Raw genomic sequence first — 21,933 nt, 5'->3', positions numbered from 1 at the left:
TATCATCTTCAAAACAATAAAACAATCTTTATTATTACAAAAAAAGAGGAACTTTCATTTAGGACACAAAACAACAGAAAAACTGGCTTGGGGGTGGGGGGGAATATAAATAAAATGCATCTTCCTTGGAAAAACCCACATATTCTAAACACTGAAAGCACTGGTCAGCATGGACATTCTTACAAACCTACCAGAATCGAACCGGTAAGGGAAAACATACTGTATTTAGTGCTGAAATGTAATGTTCTATTGCTCCTTTGTTGCTTTTGCTCATGTATTTCCTAACACAAAGGTGTGAGAATCACTTAAAGTCAAATTTACCAAAATTTACTCAACATGTTCAAGCTCGAAGAGTGTCAAACGCGTTACTGTACTGCATAAATGTAGCTAAAGCATGCAACTTTAATCACTTCTGATTAGTTACACAACTTACAGTGAGTGAAGTGTTCATACACTGGACTGTGGTCAGACTTTACAATTCTTTAGTCAGCCTTTTTCTTTAATATATAGTGACTGTAAGCCAAAATCACTGCTGTATGTAAATAAGGAAAAAGAGAGAAATTCAGCAAGCCCACTACCTCCAATTCTTTGTAAAGTCATTCACCAGAGGAAATCCCAACAGAACAATCAGTCCATTTAGGGGAAAAAAACTGAACTCTAAATGTGGTGAATGTAATTTTAACAAACAAAGAGTTTGCAGCTCTGGTTTTAAATATTAAAAGGATCCTCTCCTTTTTTCAAAAAACTGCAAGGCCCAAGTGCTCAGCGAATGAAATGAATACAATGAATCACACAGACTGACTAAAAAATGCAAATTGTCCCTTTAAGGTTCAAACTGAAGAAGAAGGAAGCTGCTCCCTACAGTAAGTACTGAAGGATAACATCACCACAGAGCTAGAGTTCATTCGGAGTGCAAAGAAAGACACATGGGAGCGAAAAGGGGCTCGAGAGTTTCTCAAAATTATCCAACGACCTTAAGTACATGTCATCTGTCACAGTGACGGTAACTGCTGTCCACGGGCTCGACATTAAATCAATCTCTTTGATTCTGGAGTGCTTGTGAAACGGGCGTGAGCAACTTGGACCCCATGCATCCACGTGTGTCATCAGTGATCTGCAGTAGTGTTCTTTGGTCCACGGTGGTTCACAAGGAAGGGGAATCAAGGGCAGGGAGGTAATATTGAGGCTGTCGCTTTTCATCATTCGGCTTCACTTAAGCCACAAGGTCGCCGCCACTCCTGGCCTCGTTCATGGATCCACTTATTTGATACTAAAAGCAGAAAGATAAAAAAGATTAAAAGTCAGAAGCTTAATTAAGTTCTTTGATGACTTCAGATGCAGCACGAATGTTGACCTTTCTCGTCGTGTAAATCTAAGACACATGCTGACATTTGTTTATGACACTGAGCTAAATTGCTTTTAAAATGAACATTCTCTTGAGCAAATACCATGTTCTGATAAAAACATTTACTCAAGTCTTTATGGATGGTTTTATAGGGAACCTAGACTGTGCTACACCAAGGATGTAGTGATAGCGCCTCTGCAAAACAGTGACGGGAGAATTTTTGCATGCAGGGAGGGAAACACTGTCAATAGAATAATTCCACAAAAAAACAAGGCATGCTGACTTATTGCACAATCCAAAACTGCAAAACTTCCTATTTTCAGAGTGGAAGCTGCTGCTCAACGGTTGTTTTTTTTTTTAAAGGGGATGTTGAACTTGTAACACACAGATAGCTAAATTGGAGAAGAAAGCTGTGTGAGTTTATACTTGATGATTTCACCCACTTAGACTACAAAGAAGCAGAGGAAGAGGAACTCACCCCACTTGTTGCCCACCAGCACTGGGCAGGCTGCATGTCGGGTACTGTAGTCTCCCTCCCCACTAGCAAACAGATTGTACCAGAACACTGCTGTACCCTGGAATGCACAAAAAAAAAACAGACAGATGTTAGATGTGTGTACACCCTGCATGAATCTCAGAAAGCCGGTCTTAATCTCCTTTACTACTTTCCTGAGATTTCTGAAAAGTATAAAATTCAAACACAGCTGCTGGATCAGTAATAATGGATGTTAATGAACGATGTAGTACAAACGGTTACCTTCTGAGGCCAAACTGCAGCACCAACATCTGGAAATACTGTGGCTCCACCTGCTGACACGTTGCTCATCTACAACGAGAGGCAAAATCCAGAGATTACCGGTTCATCTGAATCAAATAATTCTGTTGTCGTACTGAATCATGCCGTTTAAAGATCAGGAGTCAAATGGCTTTATGATATTTTTATTTTTTAACGGCTGACTCAAGAACTACTGTTTTCATATGGCTTTTAATTGATTTTTATGTATTTATACAGAGGAGTCACAGTCATTGTTTTATAACACTTGGCTTTTCTATTATGGCATTATTGTTGCGAAACATTTGCATTTTTCCAGGTATCCTCTGATGTTTCCTTATTGCAATGAGATGTATTTAATAAATGTTTCCTCAGTCCTGCATCTACATTTAAATTCTATTTGTGAATATCGCAGCAGTGCTTCCATGTATTTAACAGGTGATTCTTATATATGAAATAATTCAAGTTCAGAAGACACACTTTTTTCTGCTTGGCTTTGATCAAATAGGTAGGTTGATAGACTGGCTCAAATGAATGTGAGAATAGTTTTTCCTCATCTTTCTTCAGTTCAGTGAGTGCGATGTCATTCGTATTGCATCAGCACAGCAGGTCCAACTTTAATTCAGTTGTTACTTTTGTGAAAAGCAAAGTCACTGGCAGCAGCAAAGCCCATAATCACAGATGGCAGACAGTCCTTGATGTATAATACCAGGGTGTCACCCTGAACAAAACCACAGAAAAAAATTTACGGTCTGAGATTTTAGTGCTAAGTGTGAGACTGCTAGGTTTAAATGCAGCTACAGGAATTTTTCGCATTGTTTTTAGGGGTAAGAGACTTCATTCATAATGCCCCATTTTAGTAGACAATGAAATAAATTATGAAGTCAAAAACCCCATTGCTTTTTATATGAAACATTTGGTTTTAGATTAGTAATAGCTTCACTTTCTCAAATATATGCTGTCAGACACTGTTTAAAATGTATGTACATGTAAATAATGTTTGTGATTTACAGGTTAATAAATTAGATTCAGTACCAAGATAAGCACTTGGTAAAGTAAAAGTCTTTGTTTTTTTTTGTTTTTTTTAAAATAAAAATATAGTTTTTGACCCACTGACCTTCATGTGGTTTTATGGATTTTTTGTTTGTTTGTTTAGACTTTTAACAGTAGAAACAATTCACTTTACATTTCATTTAAACATTTTGTTAAAGCCTAAGTGATATAAAAGGTGAAACATTTAAAACCATGTTGCCATGTTTTATGACAGTACGTTGCATCATTTTGTACACATCATGAGATATTAAATATCTTTAAAAAGATTAGGATCTTGGCTAAAACCTGAAAATAATGAGTTTGAATAATGACTTTCTACACAGTATGCAATTATTCAAATCAGCCATCCATATTGTTGATTTAAAGTTAACAACACTGGTATTTAGGTGTGTTTAGGAAGAGTTTACTTACATAGAAGAGCCATGTTGCTATGCGGTTTCCAGTGCCCAGCTCTTTAAAGGCATCTGGCTCATCTTTCTGTACAGAGAAAATCAACACCAACTTTAATGTCCTGTTATAGTAACACCACTGTACAGAATTTAACTTAGATGAACTGAGAAGATCGTACCCTTCCGAAGTCAAAGTGAGGTTCGTATTGCCCCCCAACACCATAGTTCGCAATCTACAGACAAAAAAAGTCACACAAATCTACTGATCAGATCCCACACAAACAGAGGCGTCCTTAGAGACATGAGGATTAATAGATGCTATTTTTCCATACGACCACAACCTTAAAATAACTCTTTACCTGCAACTCTTCTGCAGTGTCCATTTCCAGCCCTGTGAGATCTTCAATCCTCTGGTTGATCGTGTCAATCATTGGATCGTCATAGCCAGTGAGCCAAGCACTGGAATAAAGGAGGGAGAGCAAAAAAATTGAGAAAGAAGACAAAACAGGCTATGTTGTATTTCAGTGAGACACACATTTGTCCACTAGATGGTAGTAAAGATGTCTTCTGGAAAGGCGGCTGAGTGTAATGTCATGCTGGACACATGCCATGAAAAGCTCAAACGCAAAAATGAAGTTGCGCACTGCAATCAGATGAGAGAAAGGGGAAGTAGAGGTGTGAAAAAAAATGAAAAACAGGAAACGGCCCAAGATTTAGAATCTCCAATCAGCTCAGGGCACAGGGTGATTTGGTGGAGAACTATGACAAAATATTTTCACTGATTTAACTTTCCTGACACAACCAGCCTTTCGCACTCACACCCTAATCTAAGAGAAGCCTTTGATCAAAAGAGCTCTTCATTGAGCACAACAAAGAAATGCTTTCTGGTCAGCTATTAAAACAGGACAAACTAGTTCTGCAGACCGTATTATAAACTTTAGATTGTTTTTTTGTTTTTGGCTGAAGCACTAAAGGGCCACAGTAAAAAACACTTTTCAAACTGTTAATATAAAATTAATATAAAGTTGTAACTACATGAACCAAAGAATCAATTCCAACATATTGTCAGATTTAGGGGATTTATTTTATAAGGATATGACCAAGTCAGTGAGACGACTCCCACCCCCTCTGCTTCATGGAAGAATCTAGAGAGACCAGGGGACGAGTCATCTTTTTTTTAATCCAAGCTTTGTGTTAATAATAAGTTATATTTTTTAAAAGGGATACTGAGCCGAATGTGAGCCAATGAATTCTTTCCTAAAGTGACTTGCAGCCAGTTCAAAAAGAGGTCAAACGGTTCTGAGCTCTTCCATCTGTCTGTCCGCTGTCGCCAAGCGCTTGCTCAGAGGGAATTACTGGATTTGTTGGGAGTGTGTGTAACTTTGCAGCGTCTTAACCTTTCCTTTTTTTATTTTTAATTAGTTAGGCCATTGATGTGGTACATAATATTGCAGGCTTTTCACCTTAATATACAAGTTAGTCAGGTACTTAGTCAGGTACTCTGTATAGATTATACAGATGTATAATCTATAATATTATATATACAAAATTTAAACTTTTTAAGTAAATTTGTAACTTTAATTTTATTTCTCTATTGGAAAGTACTTTGGGTCAACATCTGTTGTTTTAAATGTGCATACATAACGGTGACTGGACTGAATGTGGAATGGCATGTTGGCTGGCACGTACACATACAAAACCATCGAACGAACACCACACCCTTACACCCACATCCACCCACATCAACATCCACACACACACACACACACACACACACACACACACACACACACACACACACACACACACACACACACACACACACACACACACACACACACACACACACACACACACACACACACACACACACACACACACACACACACACACACACACACACACACACACACACACACACATTAATTACCAACAACAGTAAACCCAAAGAAACTTGAATACTTTGGTGGGCTGCTCTGCAGGCTATTTTTAGAGTGGGATTCAAGTTCAACAAACAGTAAGCAATGCAACTATAAAAGCTAAACAGTCATTTAATTACAAAAGGGACACTTGGAAGTCTGCAGTTTGTATCTATCTGTGTGCATCCAGGCCTTGCAAGTCTCTTGACCACTTGTGCTGATATGGAAGTTGCAAAAAGCATAGCAGAAATGCAGAGCTCATATTAGAATGTCATTAAAAAATAATCATTCCTGGAAAGCACAATGGGGAATAGAGATTCAGTGCTCGGGATCTCAAACAATCTGGCATATGGGAAAGAAAGCAGCCTGTCAACACTGTGAAGTTCCACAAAAATGCCTCAACCACTGGGTAAAATGAAAGATTTCAGCGACACCAAAAACCAACAAGAGAGGTTTGTTTAGCTTGGGTTCACTCATGTTTTAGCAGAAAATGGTGATAAATGAAGATTTTGTTTCTCCCAAATGAAAGCTTCCTCTATTGTTAGTTTTCTAAGTGTAGCTAATTTTCATTTTTTTCTAACTGTGTTTGCTTGGTGCAGGACTAGATGAGCGTTACAGCAACCTCACAGAAATAAAGATGAAGCTGGATGAGGAGGACGGGAAGGCACCGAGGCCCTCTTGATGACCTGTGACCCCTTACCTCTTGGAGACTCTGTACTGGGCTGTGGTAAGTTTCCCAGTTTGGGGGTCATGCACCGTGGCTCGCCTTAACTACAGTAGTTCCCACAGCACGAGGACACAGAGGTGGAGAAAAAGAGGATAGAAAAAAAGAAGGAAAAAAGGACGTGATACACACAGGAGGACGGGTGGAAAATAGAAAGAGGAAAGAGGGAGAGAAAAGAAAAGCAGATCTGGTCACTAGTTGTCAATGTTATTCTTAAGAAGGACCAGTGTTCCATGAGGCAATGCCAGAATCCAAATGCCCAATAAAAAAATAATCAAATTTGCCAGTTAATTAATGCCTGCCTCTGACACGCCACCTGGCTCACAAAAGCATCTATGTTAAAATCAACTAGCAGAGAAAGTAACACATTTCCCCCTCCTTTATCTTCTTGTGTTACCTTTCTGAAGCAGACTCCTGAGCAGAAACATATCCATAAGAGATCATCAAGAAACAATGGTTCAAACTATTTTTTTTTCCAAAGAAGTAAATATTCATTAGTTTTAATGATGATTCTTTTCATTTTTTCCTTTCATGTCTGTGTCATATGTGAAAGCATGACACAACACATTTATATAGAACTTGCATAATAAATCAGTAATAGTTTACAGATGTTTCTATATGCTGTATAAGACTTTGATCAGTCTCAGCTGGATCCTGTGCTTCAACTCAAGAGCCTTTAAGCTTTGGACGCGCAGAGAAACGGCGCTATGGATAGACAGGAGTACAGAGGAGAAATGGGATGAGTTGCTGAGGTGACAAGAAGAAAATCCCACTTTCTCCTTCTCAGCTCTCTCCCACACCGTCTGTCGCTGGCAGCTTCTGGCTCTGTCTTACCTTTTGCTGATCCTGTAAGAAGCTGTCTCCAGTACTCCTGTGACGGGGTTGGAGATGGTTGCCCTGCGTAGCTGTGAAGCCAGGGACATGATTTACCCACACAGAGACGCACACATGCATGCACATCCGCATGCCTGCGTGCTTCACACCAACCAGCCTCACGGCTTTGACCTCCTACCCCTCTACATACATAACCAGCTATTAGATAAAAATCTATTGAACATGCACGTATACTCAAATTAGCTTACTCGTGGTTTTGCCAGTTGCTTGATTCTCTCCATTTCTGCGTCAGAGATGATGTCGAGGTATCGAACGATGTAGGGCCGGTCCCACTCATCTTGCTGTTTGACAGGACCCAGCACATATTTGGGGTTACGATTGCTGTCATAGTACCGACAGAACAGCCGGCTCTGCCTGCGTGGTGTCTGAGAGAAAAGGAACGGAGGCAACAACGAGTTAGATCTGAGTTTGTAAGTTAGGAATTGCGGTATTGTACAGCTCCTCTTCTTCCTCACCATTCGGATTCCTTCGCCACGACAAAGCATCTCATACTTCTTCCTCTCTGGGATGAGAGAGAAAGTCTTTGGGGACCTCTTCTTCACCTTCTTCTTCTCGGTTGTGTTTGTTGTCCCTTGCTCCTTCTGTTTTTCAGTTTCGGCGTCGGCAGCCTTTTTCTGCTTCTCCAACTGGAACTCAAAGTATTTCAGGTTGCCCTTGGCGCGCTGGTGCTCTGGGTCTGAAAATGAGAGACCAACAGAAATAATGGTGGTGATTACAAATAGTGACTGCAGCAATGCAGTACCGCCTGCAAACAAAATAACCAAGGTTCCAGCATGACATAATTACGTGCTGTTTATTCAGTCTGACCTCATCCAGTTTTCAGAAATAAAATCTACAAACAGGACACATTAATTCAGAGGCTGTTTGGGAGGAAATGTCAGATAACAAGGTCACTATCGAGGCTCCTTCATTTCTGCAATTTTACATGTTTGGCAAAGCAATACCTTGAAATGTATTGCAGTGTCTATTATCTAGATTACATTTTCTATCAAGAGCAAATGTGACGGGCCAAAATGTCATTGAAAATTATACTGTTCTGACCAGACTGAATTTCAGCACACTAATCAGTTGCCAAAGTATCTGGTCAATCACCTTCCACTAACGATCAAGTAATCTAAAAATCAATCTCACCTGTCCAATCCACTAATATGTGGAAAAGATAATGTGCAGTCACATCATTCCTTATCCAGACAACAAAAAACTAACGTGATCTAATTGGGTGCAGTATCAGGAGTTGTACAATTATCCACAGAGAAATTAACAAAACACAAACCACATCCTTTCTGATTAACAACAATGATTAGCAATTACTATTAGATCACTATAATCACTAAATAAAAAGTAGACAATTGGCATAAAGTCTCTACAATCATCATTAGTCACTTAAAAAGAAAACTTCTAAACTAAACTTCTCTGAATAGTGACTGTTTCAGTTATTAATGGGTATATATTTGGCATAACCCAATTATAATCTGCCCAATATGTTACTGTAAGGGGTAAAAACAGCATGTTGTTTTTGATAAAATTCAACAGACTCGTAAAGAAATGGATAATAGGTCTGGAGTGTGTGTCTACTGCATTTGACCTCTGTCTCAGCTCTTGGCCAACAGTTCAACCCTCTCTGCTGAATTTCTCAAATTTACAAAGTATATTCTAACAATTCAGATACTCAGTCATGATGTGATCTTTCTTTGTTGTTTAAAATTAGGGCAATTCCCACGTTTCCTGGCTTATCTAATGAAACAAAATACAGTCTATTTGTGTAAAACTGGGCAAGACTACTTATCTAATTGATGTTTATGTGACATTATTTACCTTTTGGAATCCAAAGTGAGAAGAACATCATGCCTCCCATTATTCTTTTTAAAACTGGTAAAGTATTTTAGGGACTCACCCAGTTCAAGCAACCTCTTGGTGTACTCCAGCGCCCGTTCTATCTCTCCCTGCTGGTAGATGGCATAGCTGAGGTAGTCCAGCACCGTCACCTTATCTAAAGTGGACTCCTCTCCGTCATCCAGCTGTTTCAGGGCCTGGGCCATCCACAGCTCTGTGTGGTAGTAATCGACCTCAGAGTAGGCGATTTTCCCCAGCTCATAGCAGTCCTCCACTGTCATATGGCTCTTGTGTTTCACTCCTAGTAACACAGATTATATGTGAGGAGACGAAATTAGAACTATCTTCAAAATAAAACAGAAACCAAGAAAACCTTTTATCTCGATATGATCTGCTGTTAACTTTTAAGGTAATGGTCTGTTTTTGTTTTTTGTTTTTTTTAATGCATCCTGAAAAAATAAGTTTTGGAATTGCAAACTGTGTGCCAGCTATATGCAACTGATTCAAGAACTGTACCGGGCAGGTTTCCTGTAGAGATGGTGTTGGCATCCAGTCTGTACGTGTCTTGTAACCGGAGGAGAGCTTTAGCAGCCCCGGTCTGATCCTCATCTGTGGGGAAGTGCTGTCTCTGGATTGTGAGGTTGGAAATAAATCCTGCGAGCGACAGGAAAGGACAGATGAAGATATAGCATTCTGGACGAGATACAAAACAACGTCTGAAATGGACAACAAATACTCTCTTTAAACTTCAATGAGACTCCTTGATGTGACTGAGTGTGGAGATTGTAGCTGTATTTAGCCAGACATGGTAAAAATTAATGAGATAAGCAATGTTCTCTTCTCCCTCAGTGAGTCATTTTTGAACCGAGGCTACTTGCCACATAAATATATTAAATATGAATGTACACCACAACATCGCTGTAAACAAGCAAACAAACTTCTGGCATCTAACGGAGCACCTGGAAAACCCCATTCACGAAATAGTTCTCCAGAGTTTTTGCCGAGTCATTATGGGGCCCAGGTCTTGTTTCTCCATACCGTCAGTGGTGTCACTAAGCACAAGGCTCTCCAGGTTGCCCCACTCTGTGTTCAGCCTCTTCATTAGTTTGAAGGCATTCACTGGGTGCCCGAGGAAGCCTTCGGGGTCCTGTGTGGCTGTGGCTGTCAATGAATCCAATTTATCAGCCCACCTGTCACAAAGATGGTAATACAGAGTTAGATGCATTGATAACACTAGAATGGACAAACAGAAATGAATTGATAATATTTAAAAAGTTTTGAGTAGTACAGGTAGTTGCTTAGGTGTTGTTATTGTTATGCAAAAATGTGTGTACATATTTGAATATCAATCAAATTAATCCATGTGTGTAACTTTGTGTCCACAAACTCACCGTTTGACCTGCTCCAGTTTGCTCTCCTCTGCTTTGATGTAGTCTTTCAGAGAGGTGACAAGGTCTTTTTCTGTGTATAACAGATCTGTCATCTGGCCTGCGGGATACAAATGAGAAACTATTAATACTGCAATGACGAATTAAATTGAGCATCATTAATCTAGTCCTAAAATGTAATTGAATGTTAACGGCAAAACAAAATGAATCAGGGAGGTCAGTCGCACAACATGTGAATGGTTTTACCTATAGAGGTGAAGAAATCATTGTGGGCTGACAATGACTGCAGGCAGCTCAGCAACAATAAACACCAACATGGCAGCTCCATCCTATGAAAAACAGCGAGAGAATTAGACATACTGTGTAATACATAAATTCGATAAAATTGGAAGCTGAATCATGCATATTACAAGACTCCAAATGGATTTCTCTATTTGCTGATATCAGATCAATCTCTGATAATACTTCAAGCATCTCCTGAATATCAGATAACTGAGCTGCTGTTTCCTTAAACTGTGAAGTCAAAATGATCTCTCCATCATTACTGACACACACAGCAACCTGTTGAAAAGCAAAGTCTGAGTTTTTTTCATATTTTAGTCATCTACTGTCTAAATTACTTGACCTCCCTCACAGTGAGCCACATGAAACATTCCAGAGTTTACAACTCATCCAGAACAATGCTTCCTCCATTTTCCTAAACCTCCCTTTCCTCTTATTGTTATCTTTGATTACCCCCTCTACTCTTACTGAATTTAAAATAGTGTGATCAAAGGCCTGATAATCTACTGACCTACAGTATGTTGGGACTCTTTTTTTTCCCATCTAGTAGAATAAAGTTCCCAGTAAAAACAATCCCCTACAAAGCCTGTGGATTATATAGAGTAACTGGGACATTATTTTTGGAAAAACTACTTAGTTCATTATGAAATAATTGTTCATGTATTCGCACGTTTCCATTCTGGCACTCTGTTGATTTTGCAATTCTATCTTGTGCATTACTTTTGAACTGTCGCAACTGATTGCTCACTTCAAAACTAACCAAAACTGTCTGCAAGACTAAACATTGAGGGCACGAGGAAAAAATACTTTTTGTGATATAGGGAAACTGACCATTTAGGCAACCAAAGTAGAAAAGCAAATCTGTATTCACAAGCAACAAAAGCTAAAGCTACAAAAAGGATAACTAAAAAATTCAAAGTACTTTCTTAATCCTTTCAGAAGTGCAGCCCTCCAAACACCACAGAGAGCCAAATATAAAGCTGTGGTCGCTTTCACAGTGACTGGTTTAGCTTTGGAGTTGGCACAACCATAATCCAACAGGGCTTCTGGCCAGTGAAGGGTGGCACTGTGATTTACACCCACACTAACATAAATCAGAAGAGAACACAGGTGAAACTGTACTAAGACATCTGAATCCATGCAACAGAAGACATTAAAGGTTAAATGTGTGAGAGGTTAGCTTATAAAAATTCCTGGATTCACACACTTGTGTCCCAATTGGATTCAAAACTAATCATCTCTTCTTTCGCCAAAAGCCTAACTTTACATTTTTTTTTTAAGTTTATTGGCACATTTTTGAGATACTCTACAAAAAAGAAACAGACAAATGGGACTAAAAATATACCCAAATCTGAACTTTGCTGGCCTTGTGTGCAGCACACTGTGATAAAAAAAAAAAAGAAAAAAAAAAGTCCCCTCAATGCAAGGAAATACACTTGGACAAAAGTGCTGGAAAGAAAGGATTCCAGTAGAAGAAGCGAAATTCCCACAAATCATATGACACCAGTCTGCAGCTGTACATGCACCTTAAAGTTAGTCCTCTAAAGGACGTCCCTTAGCTAAGTGACAAGGTTTGTATTTTTCTATAAAACAAACTCTGTCTTATTAGAGACAGTCCTACATTTTTTGTGAGCTTAAGCAGGTCAAATTTAACAAAGACAGCAAGCACTAAACATATTTCACACCAATTTGATGACTTAATTGGAATAAAGAACACTAGTACCAAGGACAATACACATAGATTTACTGATTTGTAGCTGTAAGTGATGTATAGCTGGCGGTAAACATGCACAAACATTCTGAAAATCCATATTGCCAGCTATAAATTAAATAGCAAGGACCACCAGGTTTTTATAAGTGAGCTACTCATGTATGGACCTCTGTTTGTGGCAAAACAAAGACAGTCTGTAACATAATCTTTCAATCTTGACAGTACTATAGCAGAAAATGTGTGCATTGTATTTTCAACACACTGGGAATAAACACAGGAGGTGTCAGATACAATTTCACACATTACTATTGGAAAGACTTACACTCAAACTCACACACACAGAAAGCTGAACTGCCACATCTACATTCATGCTTGCAGCACACACACCTCGCAGTAAAGTAAAGGTCAGGCATGAAACGTGCATCTATGCCGTTTAGTTAAGCCTTTCACTGGAAGCAGACAACAGGCTCAGGCAGGTTCTGACTTTGCCACAAGGACAAGCCTTCAGTGAAAATAGGAGCATGACTTCATGTGGGATTTCAATTTGGGTCTGCAGTAGGCAGCAGAAAGCAAGGAAAATGCATCTCAACTCGACTGAAACTGAATAAAGCTACATTAAATAACAAAATTATTAAAGCTGTACGATTACCAGCTATAATTTTGCCGTGTCATGCCACACGTTGCAGTGAGAGTGTTTGTACATATATGCAGCTGTATGTTATATTTGAAGACATGAAATGAGTGATAAACCATTTCACCTTTAACCTGTCAGACACTTGCGGAGCCATTCGCCTTAAACTGCTTTTTTGGCATCTAATACTGAGTAAATTGGGCTGCATTCTGTTCAGACATGCAAACTCTTACCTCACAGTATCAGGTTAGTTGTGAGAGAAAAAATGTATTTGAGTGCTCACATTACAAATGAATCTCTTAGAAAATCCTACAATTGTAGAATAGAACTTTCTTTCCTTTATCACTTCTACTATTCCTTACTTTTCCTTAAAAAAAACTTTCAGCTGTGTGTTCTTTTAGGACACAGCAGTAGCAACAGCAGTAGTAAGTGAATTTAGAGTAAAACAATTAGTAGATCATTTGACTGACAGAAAATTGACAGTTCTGATGAATGATTTTTCAAGAACACATGAAAGGAGTTTGCAGGTTCAAGCTCTCGAAACCACAAAAAGGTCTACGAGGCAGATAAGACAAGAATCTTGAAACTATAATGGACATTTCTTCATCATTTCACAAACCTATTAATGGCTTAACTCTCTAATCCACAAACAGGTTTGAAAGGCATGTTGTCTTTTAGGAAAAATCACCAATATTATACCATTTTTCAGGGCCAAAAACTGTTTTTAAAAAAAAGAGGAATCGTCAGATTTTCAACTCTGACAGTCCATGAAAGAATTGAGTTTAATATTCGGTTATATCCAAAAATGAGCAGAACAAAGCCTAAAATCATCATAGTTAATCAAAATCACTTTACTCTACACATTTCATTCAAAAACAAAAATAATGTGTTTGCAAAGGTCCTGTAAAAACTAAAAATACATAGTGACTCAGCTAAGACAAAATGTCACACAATAAAAATTCAGTAACCTGATGAAAAGCAGGCTCTGCTTACACAGAGGAGGGAGGAGATGGAATAAGAGATTAACAGGAAAGTAAAACATATTTCACCAATAATTTAAATGCAGCATGATTCAGAAACATTATACAGTGGAACAGACTGTCAGTAAGTTCTTGGAAGACTCTTTCAGCATGATGAAATGGGAAAAAAAGTTGTAAACATGCAAATAGAAAAATATCTGTAGCATGTGGGGCCACCACTTTTTCCCTCAATATCGGTAACAAATGTACATGCTGATTCCTGTTCTTTTTTACATTTGTAAAAATGCTTAACGTTACAATTTTGTCATACCGCACAAAAGACTGTAATATAGTTGTCTTGTTTCCATAGACATGCAGGACTGTATGCTAGCCTACAGTGGGGAAAAATGTGAAAGGAGCAATAAAACACCCTGAGACTTCTAGAAGTTCAGAAGGTTAATTCAGGACAATTAAAATCCTGACTCCACAGTTGTCGCAAGGAAGATTTAGCTTCCAGACAGTAAAAATTGGGAGAAAAGAGCAAATCGTAGAGTTATCTTTATCCTTTCCAGGACATTATAAATGCATGATTTACTCTTGCATGCAAATAAATGATACTAAACTGAGGAGCATCCACACATTAAGCACATTTGAGTATTAAACTTTACTGCTGTCACTACAACTTGTGAACAAATGTAAGGCTGGTCCAAATACCAGTAGCTTTTGCACTGAGAAACTGCCTTGATCACCAATGAGGTTTTGCTGGGAGTCAGATAGCACAGGATGTGGATGGAAGAGGACTGCCACGTCTTCGCCCCTCCCAGCCGGGGAAGCTCATGTGAGGGCTGCACTCTGCTCAATGGAGTCTGATTTTACCGGCAATAAATCCTGCAAACTGACCGGCAACGGGGGAGCTTTTACTGCATTAAAGGCAGCTGGTGTTGTTGTGTGTTTACCCATTAAACCTCAATCCAGTGAGCATTTCAGTTAAATAGCTACGAGAAGCGGAAGTTAAGTGGAAATAAAGCGTCTAGTATTTGTCCACAAGTAGCCCCAATACAGTGTGGTCACTCCAGTATCTAATATGACAGAGTATATGAGTGAATTAAAATAACGTTTGGGGTCAAGAAATAAAATATGTAGCTTTTAAATGCTAACGTGAAGCTAAGTGAATGGAGCAGCAGCATCCCACGCTCCTTTGCACTGGAATGCCATAACAAGTTTCGATAAGTTTGCAGTTACTCTCCAGACGTGGTTTTCACTTCTCATTTTAGCTCTTTCCATCACGAACTCGCTTATTTTTTTGTTCACTTTTACTACCTTTTACTAGCTTAGCTCAGTTTTACATCTTTAGCCGCTACCGAGAATTCAACCAGTTAAGCTAGTTTTTCTCAGCTAGCCGAGCTACAAGCTAAACAAAATAGAAGTTTGTAACGGTCGCTGCTGCTAACGGCAAACACTATTAAAAAAACACGGTCTGTGGTTGTTAACTGAGCTGATAACTACCTGAAATAGCTGGGTAATGTTTATATAGACTGGCTTTTCTTATCTTATCGGACTCAGGAGGTAATATTCACCTAATCCAGAGCATCCTGTAGTAGTAGTGTGTCCGCAGCTCCTCTGAAGTCTCAGCTCAGACTGACTCTGCTGAAGGGAAGAAGAAGATGAATCCCGGTGGTTCGTCCTATCTGTGATGTTTCACTGCTCGGTTGGCCATCTGCTGGTTAGGGCTGGATTTCTAAAAAGTCTGTGTGCATGCTACGTGCAGATCCTCACATGCTTGCTCGAGACTTTTGGGGGCTGTCGTTTGTAAATTTCAAGGGGAGGCGTCTGCAGTTGCACCAAAGTGGCTGAGTATTGTTGGGGGTTTATAATTTAGAAATCAAACCAACTAACGTCACCCTACTGCCACGGGTTGAAAATATACTGCACACTCAGATTCCCTCTTCTTCTCAAACCCTTCAAAAGCTTCCTCACTATACTACTCTGATTTGTGCGCACACTCACATTGATCTTCTGTGCAGATTTGCAGTGCTTAAACTGCCCAAACAAACCCACTTTCACCTGCCTCTTTCTCCCACATTGCAGAAAATTCCTTCCTTCCAAGCTAAAAAAAAGTGAGACTAGAGGGGAGGGAATCCTGCTGCATGCTACTGAGTTCAACAGGGTGGAGCTAAAATGTGTGCATGAGGCAGAAAGAAAAAGAGTAGCAAACTGTTAACTGTAATATTTCCTAGCTGGCAGTTCCTGTGTAAACACTACACACTGGGATAAACACTGGCTATTTGCAAGCTTTCATTAGGAAACTGTTGAGGCTGCATGACTCAGTATAAGAACACCATCATCTCATTGAATACAATTGAAGAAAACACTTTATTGGTGTGCAGGTTCTAACTATCACCAAGCAAAATGTCATAACAGAGATTATATTATTACTTTTGTTACTGAGGCATAGCACAAGAAACACTTCATGTGATACTAATGTGGAGGAAATACTTCATTCCAGTCTTTTAGGGTCTTTCATTTTGTACAAAATCCACTTGTCTGTTCAGTCAGCTTGACTTATACATTCTCCCAATTGTAGAAAAACTCTTTTTCTCATTGTGAAATCTTGTGAACCTCTTCCTCCAGTCATCGCCGGATGTCATCCAGGGAAGTGAGTCTGCTCCCAAACAGCTGCTCCTCATAGGTCAGCAGCTGGCGTAGGAAGTTCACGTTGGGTGCCGTGCATGCCCTCCTTTCCTTCAACCAGCGCAGGGCGTGAAGCAGCGACCAATGTCGATGCTCCATGAGGAAGGCCAGTGTCAGTGCGGAGCTGCGACTCCTGCCCATGCTGCAGTGGACCAGGACGCGGCCTGCAGGATCGCCCTTCAGGGCTGCGTTGATGAACCTGGACGCCAGCGGTAGAGCCTCCACCAGGTCCTGCTGGGCGTCGTCACTGAGACGCAGCCTCAGGTAGCACAGCGTGTTGGGGAAAGCGTCGGGGCTGTTGGCAGCTGCGTTGACCACATGTGTAATATGCAGGTTCTTGATGATGCAGTAGTCAGAGGCCTGGGAGGCAGAGCCCTGGTAGAGAGCTCCTTCCAGGATCTCTGAGGGGTAGATGGTGAGGGTGTGCCGCTCAGGTTCAACCAGAACCATACGTGGTGTGCAGAGGAAAGGGTAGAGGGCATGGAAGGCATAGAATCCACCCAGAAGGATCACAGGGTCCATTCCCAAACCACTGAGCTGGAAAAAACAGCGATGGAGGTCTGGGGAGTCTGCCCTGGCCTTTACGCTGCCCACTGGAATATGTACAGAGACATACTGAGCCAATCACAGGAGGATGAGAGAGAAGAAGTCAGTACAATCTAAATAGCCAAGCTGACTTTAATAACACTGTCTAGTTGTGCTGGAGGCTCTGTGAGGCTGTAAAGGCACAGTGGTGCTTAATATTAACATACTGACATACACTGGCAATACTAACAGGCTGATGCTGAGCAGATATGCTTACAGTGTTCACCATCTGATATTAGCGTGTAAGTATGTCATTCATTTTGCAGACATTAAGTCATACACTAAAATTTTGGACAAAGTGAATTTGTGAAGTCCCACACTGGTCATTGATTAAACCCCTGAAAACTCACCTTTGCGTATTAAAGTTACATATATATTCTTTTCGATGGATATTATCCCTTTGCAACTTAAAATGACTCGGATGTAACTCCAAAATCCACTCCTCTTTAATAACACTTGCTGCAACTTCAGTACACCAGCTCATCACCATGGCAAGTTGTAAAATTAAAGTAATTGAAATAAATTTTGGAGGAGAATAATGATACTGACAGCTCCATCCCAAAAGTTGACTGGCTGGTTTGTTACATATGAAACCCAAAAAGACTGAATTAATGTTGTTGAGACTGTCATCAGTACACTGCAGTTTGTTTCAGTCATAATATGTGTTCTGCATATGAACACGTCTATACGGACGTGTTAACAAGATATTTTTTTAAAAACTTAACTTTTACTAGAGGTCTGGTAGGGGTCACTAAAGATATAAATGCATCCTGAGGAAGATGTGTGAACCAAATTTAATGGCAATCTATCTTGTAGAGACAATTCTGTAAAACCCAACATTGTCAGCCAGCTGGTTGTGCGAGAGCAGAAGTCATTGGCTCACCAGAATTGTCAGGATCCATCCTCTAGAAAGCCTGAATATCTGTACAAAGCTTCACAGCAATCGACTGCTAGTTGTTAAGATAATTCAATCTATGGTGCACCAACAAACTAGCTGTTATTGAAATGTATTGTATATAATCATGCCACTAGCATAACTAAAAGTATGTTTTTTTTTATATATTAGTGATATCTCGTGCTGCTCAATATGTTATTCTGCATGTGTGCATGGGTTAAAGTACATGGGTGTGCATTTCTGACCTGGGCTGCATCCTTCTTCAGCATACAGCAGTATTATGGAGTACTTCTGCAGCTCTATACAGCTGATTAGACAGCCCAGCTCAGGGTGGATCACCGTCACAGCGGCCCGCGCCGTCACTACATGGCTGTCCTTGTACCTAACACATGCATTCATTCATAATTTGCACGTACATAATAAATTATATATTATAAAAGCAACAGACACAAAGTTTTTCTATAGTAAAATAGATTTAAAAAGGATGAGAGTGGTGATTTTCTATTTTTTTTCACCAACATTACTCAACCAGGAGTCAGCTGTGCATTTTGGAGGGACTATTTTCAAAAGTGGATTAATACGTATTTTGATGCTGTAATGAGTGTCTACCAGCAGCAGGATGCTGAATGTGAATTTCGTGAATTTAATTAGAGGGCCCTTGTTCATTATAATGAAATGATGAAGCAACTTTCCAGTCAACTGATGTGGTTTCTATCGTCTTTGCACAACAATGACGCCATGTGGCCCAGTGGAAAAAGTTACAGTGCATCAGGCTTTGGTCACATAGACTATGCTTGTTATTTTTTTTTATTGTTGGTTTTCATATTTTTATGGGATTTTTTGACAATTGACCCAAAATCAGCATATATGTAATTTGTTCCTACATCATTTCCGAGGTCATCTTAAAACTGGACATAATCATTCCAGCATCTATACATTTATCCAAACCAAAAGCAATGCAATCTTTCACACACTCCTGCAATAAATGCTGTCTTTGTGAACTTTAGACTGTTTCATTTTTGTTGATATAGATGTGTTGTGTCTTCTAAGGCCAGACTTTTCTGCTGATTGATTACATTTCTCTCTACAGGTCACATTTTTATTGGATCTACTCAAATATACAGCATAGTAGAGCATCTACCCACCTCTCTGCACTGCGACAGTCCAGGATGAGGATATAGTATGGATCATACAAGGCGGGCTGGCCTTCCTCAGCACTCAGCAGGTTGTACACTTGCTGTGGAGTGATGTAGCCTCGTTCTACACAAGCTGTTTCTGGAAGAGCGGGAACTAGCACCTCCTCTGGCTCACACACCACTTGCAGGCAGAAGAAAAGAGCACAGTGTGTCGTAGTGGTGTGCAGACGTTTTTCTGTGTAAAGACGGAGAGAGCTAGAAGTAAAAATACACCCTTTACCTTTGTTCGGGATAGGTATGATGGAGGAATGGTCGCTGTCAGTGCTATTGAACTCCCTGTCAGAGATGCTGCTCACTGTTTGGAATGTGTTGACAGGCTCTCCGGAGGCCGCTCTGCAACTATTATTCACTCTGACATGTACAAAAAGGCACAAACACACTGACAAGTGCAATCTCAAGACAGCAACGAAGCAATTCTGAACTCAAAACTGCAGATTTACTATTTACCTGGACAGTACTACGCCCATCTCGTCTAAGTCATTTGGCAGATGCATCAGCTGTTCCCACCAGCCCTTCATTAGAAGAACATTCTACATAAAGAGATAAAGAAATTAGTTTGAAAAATGTTAAGAAATATCTTCTTAAAAAGACCAACAAGCGGTAAAAATTAGATGAAAAAAACCCACTATGATGCACTATTTGTCATAGCTGTGATTCTTACTCGGTGCTGCTTCAGACTTGCCCTTATTTTAGCTGGTGGGCTTGGAAACACAGTAACGGTGAAGTGCTCTAGAGGGCCACATGGTAGCTGGCTGTGACAGGTGACGGAGGAGCTCGACAGGAGTCCTACTTCACCTAAATTAACTCCCAATAGTTACACAGTGCACGATAATTTGATCAGGGCTAGGTTTATTAAACTATAAAGATGTTAGGGCAGTATTTAGTCAACGGAAAGAAAGTAGGTATAAGAAGGGATACCCAAAAGCACAAATATTAGGGTAATGTATGACTTTGTTTCATGTCTATATTAGGCCTTATGGTTGATAATGAGCATGAGCTAAAGTTTTTTGGAGGTTACCGGCTAAAAACCTGTCAAATCACATTCCTTATTTATCAAAAGGCCGTGCTTTTTACATAACAGAAAGGATAGCTAGAAGAAGTACCACGGCCCAAAAAAATGTCAAAACAAGTAATGCCAGTAGAGAATATGCAGCAAATACCGAGATAATTCAATATAGCATTGCTCCACAAGCTGACAAAGGTAAATTTAACCATAGCAAAGCTATTGATAAGATAAAACTTTATGGATCTAGTACTAGGCCTACAGTATGTACACTGCTCAAAAAAAATGGAGGGAAGACTTAACCATCACAATATAACACTGATTCCACTAAACTTCTAGGATATCAATCTGTCCAGTTAGGAAGCATAAGTGACTCGGTTAAGCCCTCAACGCCTACTGTCACGAATTCGCAGCATACCACTTTGATTCAGACTGCAGCTGAGATAGCATATCTATTCCCCCAATGCTGGTTTGTGCATATTCAAAACGTAGCTTGGAACCTTTTGCAAGCACTGGTTTCTCATAGGACCGGTCGGAGTGGGACCTAATTATTATATATCTGTTATTATTATTATGTATCTGTTCTATGTGTAATAGATAAATTAACAATCTCCACTTATTTTAGCATCAGCTGAAAAGCAAGAACACACACAAAAAATCTTTATTTAATTGTAAATAAATTCATCAGTCAAGGGGTTCATAATTTCAACTGTCCATATGTTAGTTTGTTCTCAATAAAATACACAATGTATATCACTTATTCAAGTGTTCCTTTTATTTTTTGGAGCAGGGTATTAAGGTATCACATTATTGCAGCATTTTAGGTGCAACTACTGCATTTTATATACCATTGGATACAATTATCTACCACAATGCAGTATGTTTTATAAAGTGAACTTTTATTTTGAATGCTGTTATGGAAATTCTGCGATGTGGAGAGAAGACTGGGGAGGCTGACAGAGACACTCTGGAGACTCAGATGACTCAGGTTGAGAGTAAGGTGTTATGGGGGTGGTTTGAGAACCCAGGCACAGATATGGCAGACAGGTGGCAATTAGAACAGGTTTTATTTAAACAAAACAGGAACTAAACCAATACAGAAAAGAGAAAACCAACCAGGGGAAAACTAAACCAAATCTAATACTAAAAGCTATGCTACTAAACCTACAAAAACCTACAGCTAAACTACAAGAACCAAACAGGAATAAACTGAACCATGCAACAAAACGAAGTACTTACAAAGCCAGTGTGGGACAGGACTAATGGGGCAAGGTAGGCAGACACGGGGAATCTGGAAGTTGGCGGGGAAACAAGATGGACAGATAGAGAGCTGAAGACAGAGGGGACTGGCAGTTATCCTGGAATGAGGGTGACAAGAGTCCAGGTGGGGCTATAGCAGGCTGGAGACTAGAAACAGGGCAGGTGGAAATCCTGAGAAGAACAGAGTCCAGGTGGGGAAAATCCAGGGGGAAAAACTGAGTCCAAGAGTGGGAGTGAGTCTTTATGATCCAGCGGGGAGTGAATGAAAGGACAGAGCTTAAATAGGTGGAGGTGAGGTGGAGAACAGGTGAATGGAGTGAACTGATTACTGCAGCTGAAACTCATAGTAATCAGCAGGCAAGTGAAATGGAGAGAGAAAGACAGAGAGAGACATGAGGGAGAG

At 39.8% G+C, this 21,933-nt stretch overlaps 2 protein-coding genes across 4 annotated transcripts; both read right to left on the bottom strand.

Annotated features, from left to right (window-relative positions):
- Positions 1–7: 7 nt before the first annotated feature.
- p4ha1b (prolyl 4-hydroxylase, alpha polypeptide I b) lies at positions 8–15,689 on the bottom strand. 3 transcript variants are annotated; one of them, XM_035957041.2, is made up of 16 exons: positions 15,478–15,689; positions 10,564–10,646; positions 10,321–10,417; positions 9,968–10,119; positions 9,446–9,583; positions 8,991–9,230; positions 7,552–7,772; positions 7,285–7,461; positions 7,037–7,107; positions 6,179–6,244; positions 3,919–4,018; positions 3,739–3,792; positions 3,582–3,647; positions 2,103–2,171; positions 1,824–1,920; positions 8–1,270 (listed from the first exon to the last, which is right to left on the bottom strand). In XM_035957041.2, exons 1-16 carry the CDS (start codon positions 15,489–15,491, stop codon positions 1,200–1,202), a joined length of 1,716 nt encoding a protein of 571 aa, XP_035812934.2. In that variant the 5' UTR covers positions 15,492–15,689; the 3' UTR covers positions 8–1,199. The 3 variants fall into 3 exon arrangements, with proteins under 3 accessions (XP_035812934.2, XP_023145536.2, XP_023145535.2); XM_023289768.3 differs by lacking the exon at positions 7,037–7,107 and having other exon boundaries at positions 6,179–6,249; positions 15,478–15,686; XM_023289767.3 differs by lacking the exon at positions 6,179–6,244 and having other exon boundaries at positions 15,478–15,684.
- Positions 15,690–16,254: 565 nt separating this feature from the next.
- Positions 16,255–21,774, bottom strand: LOC111581555 (serine/threonine/tyrosine-interacting-like protein 1). Its single transcript, XM_023289769.2, has 6 exons — positions 21,510–21,774; positions 19,715–19,797; positions 19,488–19,618; positions 19,217–19,388; positions 18,317–18,453; positions 16,255–17,184 (listed from the first exon to the last, which is right to left on the bottom strand). The coding sequence occupies exons 2-6, from the start codon at positions 19,783–19,785 to the stop codon at positions 16,532–16,534; spliced, it is 1,164 nt and encodes a 387-aa protein (XP_023145537.2). The 5' UTR covers positions 19,786–19,797; positions 21,510–21,774; the 3' UTR covers positions 16,255–16,531.
- Positions 21,775–21,933: the final 159 nt, after the last annotated feature.

This window comes from Amphiprion ocellaris, chromosome 16 (genome assembly GCF_022539595.1).
Source record: "Amphiprion ocellaris isolate individual 3 ecotype Okinawa chromosome 16, ASM2253959v1, whole genome shotgun sequence".
Lineage (NCBI taxonomy): Eukaryota > Metazoa > Chordata > Actinopteri > Pomacentridae > Amphiprion > Amphiprion ocellaris.
This window is presented reverse-complemented; position numbering and strand designations above follow the sequence as displayed.

Bases quoted from the DNA above. Each gene is read 5' to 3' on its own strand.
- p4ha1b (XM_035957041.2), bottom strand. The intron at 10,418-10,563 runs GTAAAACCATTC...TGTATCCCGCAG, and splicing joins TGATTTCTTCACCTCTATAG to GCCAGATGACAGATCTGTTA. The intron at 6,245-7,036 runs GTAAGACAGAGC...ACTGTAGTTAAG, and splicing joins TCTTACAGGATCAGCAAAAG to GCGAGCCACGGTGCATGACC.
- LOC111581555 (XM_023289769.2), bottom strand. From the start codon at position 19,785: ATGAAGGGCTGGTGGGAACAGCTGATGCATCTGCCAAATGACTTAGAC. The intron at 19,619-19,714 runs GTAAATAGTAAA...TGTACATGTCAG, and splicing joins ATGGGCGTAGTACTGTCCAG to AGTGAATAATAGTTGCAGAG. The intron at 17,185-18,316 runs GTCAGAAATGCA...TACATATTCCAG, and splicing joins TGAAGAAGGATGCAGCCCAG to TGGGCAGCGTAAAGGCCAGG.